This window comes from Lemur catta, chromosome X (genome assembly GCF_020740605.2).
Source record: "Lemur catta isolate mLemCat1 chromosome X, mLemCat1.pri, whole genome shotgun sequence".
NCBI lineage: Eukaryota > Metazoa > Chordata > Mammalia > Primates > Lemuridae > Lemur > Lemur catta.
This window is the reverse complement of record NC_059155.1, coordinates 21,758,024-21,763,200: the sequence shown is the minus strand read 5'-3', so window position 1 is coordinate 21,763,200 and position 5,177 is coordinate 21,758,024. Positions and strand designations below refer to the sequence as shown.

Below are 5,177 nucleotides of genomic sequence, written 5' to 3'. Positions count from 1 at the left end.
GCGCCCTCTTGTCAACATGAGGGTGCAAAGACGACGGGGAACCTCAGAGAAACCATCTAGAGAACTGACACAAGTGCTGCAGGGAACAAGGTTCTTTCTCGCTCTCACAGTTCCCACGCCGGAGAGAGGTGAGAGGTGTCAGACAGTCATTAGCAAGACCCGCCTCTCTGAGCGTCCCACGGGGTACAGGAGAGCGTACGGGTCACACCAACCAGACGTATTACCCTGAATCCAGCGCGGGGCGGAAGTAAGGGCACGCAGCGTGCGCGCCGCGTGCCCATGGACCCTTCCGGCGCCGGCGCGGGCGGGCGAATGGGCCGTTCAGCCCAGCTGAGAGCTCGTTTGCCTCGCCCCGCTACCCCCGCCTTCCCGGCGTTCGCTTCCTGGCCCTCCCCAACTTTTAGCGAGACCAACGAGAGGACACCGCCTGCATCTAGAACAGCCCGGCCAGGAGCGTAACCGAGTGGCGCGCGAACGGGAGAGGAAAGCCGTGCGCGGCTGCGCTTTCCTACCCCCGAGCCGTTCTAGACGCGGGTGAGTGCTGGGGCCTTGGCCTCCACCCGGAGCGCACCCGGGTGCGGCCAGACCCTCCGACACTCCTCTCCCTTGGGGAAGGCCTGGGTTCTAGCCCACTCCTGGCATGCTCCACGCGGGATGCCCGGGCAGGTGCACGGGGAGGATTGTGAGCGCGGGAGATGAAGAGCTGCCTTCCTGGGGACGCTCCCTTGGCCCCTCAGTGGGGTCTCGAGGTCACCATGTTCTCCCTGTCACTTCTCTTCTCCATTTTCTCCTCCTCCCTTTTCCGTACTCCGCCCCCAACCACCTTTACCTTCCCGAAAGGTTAATCTCAAAAACCAATTGGGTAGTTTCTGCCTTATTTGTGCCCGTGTGCATTTAGTTTCCCTTTCATTTGCACGCAATGATTTCCTATTATGTGCATCCCTAGTGTTACTTTTTCTTTGCCTCCCCAATGTGAAAAAAAAAATCTCTTAAGAATCATTTGTTCATGTGATATTATTTAAAATTTTTAGACTTATTGAATTTTGGTAAATATTTTTGTAGCCAGGAGCAGTATCCCCATCAGGAAGAATTCTGACATATGTATATGCCATAATTGGGCGAAGAAACATGTGTGAATTATATATTGGCCAGAAGTAATAAAAATTGTGTAATATGAAATGCCAAAATTCTATATAAATTAAGAGTGCATCTGATAATTCTATTTTTTTATTTTATTTTGTTGGCTTAAACAACAGAAATTTATTTCCTTACAGTTCTGAAGGCTAGAAGTCAAAAGTAAATGTGTCAAATTTGGTTTCTTCTGAGGCCTCTTGTAGATCACCATCTTCTCTTGTGTCTTCATGTGCTTTTCTCTCTGTATTGACAATTTTAATATTAATCACAGCTTGTTTTCTGTCACTTCGCTTTTCTTTCTTGGAGCTGTGTTTGTTGATCAAGTTCTGTGAGTGACACAGGAAAGCCATCCTGCTTCTTTCCCCACTCAGGAATTACATCCGCCAAGCTATTCCACATCTTGTCCTTCTGGTAGAGGTCAAAATCCATTTCCTCTAGAAGAAAACCATGGGAATAGTTTCCTTGTAGCAATATGGTGATATTGGGTGCAAAACCTCATGGTTAACAGATCCCATATTTTTTTCCTTTTGTAAGAAAACAGGGTTATTCAGTAATTCATTAAACTCTGAATAATATAGTAGAAGCACTATGGAGGTTATTATTCTGTAATGGAAAAAGCATTAAACTGATGTTTCTAGTCCACTTCTACCACTAACTATGTAAGTTACTTAACCTCCGTTGACCTCCATTTCCCTATCTATAAAATGAGATAAATGACATTAGGTAGCTTCTGAGGCCTCTTTCAACTTTAAGTGACAAAAGGAAAATCCAGGTAGCTCAGTAAAATATTCTTTGTGGAGGTAGAGGAGAGACTGGGAAAATTTTAGCCTTTGCTAGCATAAATGAAGGTTAGAATATAATTATTTTCAACAGTTGCACTTAGTGTTGGTTTTTGTTTTAATTTCTAATTGAAATAAAAGTGTAGACTTTCCCTCTTCCTCAAAGAAGAAGAAAACACCTTTTGTGGAAATAAAAATGTTCATTAATAGTCCCCAGATATGCCTATATTGATTCATTTTTTTATCCAAAAAAATTCACTATTTTTATTATGGACTTTTATTACATCAGTAGTTGTGATACTGTATTGGAAACCATTTGGTCTTAGGATTAAAAGGGTAAATATTAATATATAGGGTGTCATTCTCAAGAAACTTGATTTAGATAAAACATTTAAGGACAACAGCCATCAATTAAATAAAACACTGTTGAGAACAGAAATGGCAGCACAGATACCATTTGTGATTTGTCAATTATAAATGGTTTTATCTGTTCAATTTAATGTTTTGGTGTAAAAGTCCATTTATATCTGCAGAGGTATTTAACATGTATACTATACATATAGACTAATATGGCCATATAAAATAATATGAATTTTGTGATGAAAAATTCTTTAAAGAGAATGATGGGCAGACAGCCTCTGTAACATTGGTTTCTAGGGTTAATGCTTTTAGTACTTGGTTAATTAAATCCCCATAAATGATGTGCAAAAATAGCCTCCCCACAGCGAATTCTCCATAGAGGAGTCGTTGCAAAGTTTCAGTTTATACCAAACAGTAATGATACCATTGGAAGCTAAAGATTCTGAGAGTCCTTAGTATTATATGCAACTTACTTGATTTCAAGCTTGGGAGCCTTTTTTGAGCATCAGGAGCAAAATGTAAGTATATAAGAAATACCAAATCATATTACTAAACTAATCCTTTTCTATTACATATTTTAAGGGTCTTTTTTTTCTTTATAGGAAAAATGCTTTCTGAAAGCAGCTTATTTTTGAAGGGTGTGATGCTTGGAAGCATTTTCTGTGCTTTGATCACTATGCTAGGACACATTAGGATTGGTCATGGAAATAGAATGCACCACCATGAGCATCACCACCTACAAGCTCCTGACAAAGAAGATATCTTGAAAATTTCAGAGGATGAACGCATGGAGCTCAGTAAGAGCTTTCGAGTATACTGTATTATCCTTGTAAAACCCAAAGATGTGAGTCTTTGGGCTGCAGTAAAGGAGACTTGGACCAAACACTGTGACAAAGCAGAGTTCTTCAGTTCTGAAAATGTTAAAGTATTTGAGTCAGTTAATATGGAAACGAACGACATGTGGTTAATGATGAGAAAAGCTTACAAATATGCCTTTGATAAGTATAGAGACCAGTACAACTGGTTCTTCCTTGCACGCCCCACTACATTTGCCATTATTGAAAACCTAAAGTATTTTTTGTTAAAAAAGGATCCATCACAGCCTTTCTATCTAGGCCACACTATAAAATCTGGAGATCTTGAATATGTGGGTGTGGAAGGAGGAATTGTCTTAAGTATAGAATCGATGAAAAGACTTAACAGCCTTCTCAATATCCCTGAAAAGTGTCCTGAACAGGGAGGGATGATTTGGAAGATATCTGAAGATAAACAGCTAGCAGTTTGCCTGAAATATGCTGGAGTATTTGCAAAAAATGCAGAAGATGCTGTTGGAAAAGATGTATTTAATACCAAATCTGTTGGCCTTTTTATTAAAGAGGCAATGACTAATCACCCCAACCAGGTAGTAGAAGGATGTTGTTCAGATATGGCTGTTACTTTTAATGGACTGACTCCTAATCAGATGCACGTGATGATGTATGGGGTATACCGTCTTAGGGCATTTGGGCATATTTTCAATGATGCATTGGTTTTCTTACCTCCAAATGGTTCTGACAATGACTGAGAAGTGGAACAGGAAGATGTATGTGATCACCTATTGGACATGTATTGTCATTTGTAGTAATGACTACATATCCAATACAGCAGTATGTTTCTTTTTTCTAATTCAGTGGCACTGGTATAATCACACATTAAAGTTTAGTAGTACATTTTTAAAGGGGGTGGTATTTTTTTCCTTAAAACACATGAAAATTGTAAATGCACTGGGGAGAAATGTCTTAAGAATAATAATTTTGCAGATAAAGGATATATTTATAAATATTGTATTTATGCAGTAAATTCTAAATTATGAACATTAAAATCTGTAGCACATACTTTTGCTGATTGGTTAAAAATTTAACATGTCTTTTTAGCTTTCTATGTTATTGAGTTTCTGATTAAAGTAAAACTTTTAGCTGTGTATTTCCTTCTAATGTTGATTTATGTTTTGAGCTTCCCTAAGTGTCAGTGGATTTGTCTTCTCAAAGTACACAACCAAGCAACTGAGGAAATGTTAAGGTGAAAGTTGAAATCTGTCCCTGAGAGAAAAAGTGAAAATTACTTGCTGAGGTTGAGTAATTTTCCTGGGAGCTAATTTAGTGGCATTTCTTAGCATACACAATTTCACTGTAACTCTCTACCTCAGAATGCAGATAATGAAATTGAAGTGGTGACTATGAAGAATGTAATATCATTTAACTGTGTTGTTTCCCAGTTAATCAAGCTCCCAGCTGCAACTTGGATAAAAATGTATCAGTTGAGATTTATGTACTGCTGGGCAAATTAATTCTGTAGAAATCGCCTTTAAACTTGTTTTGGCCATCTGACAGTTTCACTTACTAGAGTTGAGTCTGTCCTGGTTTTTGTTTCCTTGGTCAAATTCAGAGATTTTTTTTTTCCATGTTCATGGTTGTACCATATCTGTTTTTTGTGCGCAGGCCCTAAGCTCACTATCTACCTTGGATTACCATCCATTTGCCTAATGTTAGTGGCTACTCAGAAACTTAACCCAGTGGTGGATGCAAAGCTCCTGTGCTATAAGTGTGTGATATACTTGGAGCTGACTTGTCATATAATCTGGCCAGCACATGCTGTATTGTCTATAAGATCTATAAGCCCCCATAGAATGTGAGACCATGACATTTTAGAAATCAGTATTTCCTGTAATTGGCCTAATGGTAATGGTCTCCCACAGCTTTAGCAAACCAAAAAGAGAATTTCCTCAAGAGGGCCTTGGGCTTGAAATTATTGATCCTCAGATTAGTATGTAAAACCTTTTGTTGTAATTTCTCTGATTTTCCTCATTGGGACTTTTGGTTAAGATGGGCTATTAATTTTGAAGAATAAAACCCCTTTATCAAGCAC

At 39.4% G+C, this 5,177-nt stretch overlaps 1 protein-coding gene across 1 annotated transcript; it reads left to right on the top strand.

The window, feature by feature from the left end:
• Positions 1-296: 296 nt before the first annotated feature.
• On the top strand, positions 297-4,235 carry C1GALT1C1 (C1GALT1 specific chaperone 1). Its single transcript, XM_045538766.1, has 2 exons — positions 297-534; positions 2,876-4,235. Exon 2 carries the CDS (start codon positions 2,881-2,883, stop codon positions 3,835-3,837), a length of 957 nt encoding a protein of 318 aa, XP_045394722.1. The 5' UTR covers positions 297-534; positions 2,876-2,880; the 3' UTR covers positions 3,838-4,235.
• Positions 4,236-5,177: the final 942 nt, after the last annotated feature.

Coding starts and splice junctions, on each gene's coding strand:
- C1GALT1C1 (XM_045538766.1), top strand. CDS start 2,881: ATGCTTTCTGAAAGCAGCTTATTTTTGAAGGGTGTGATGCTTGGAAGC.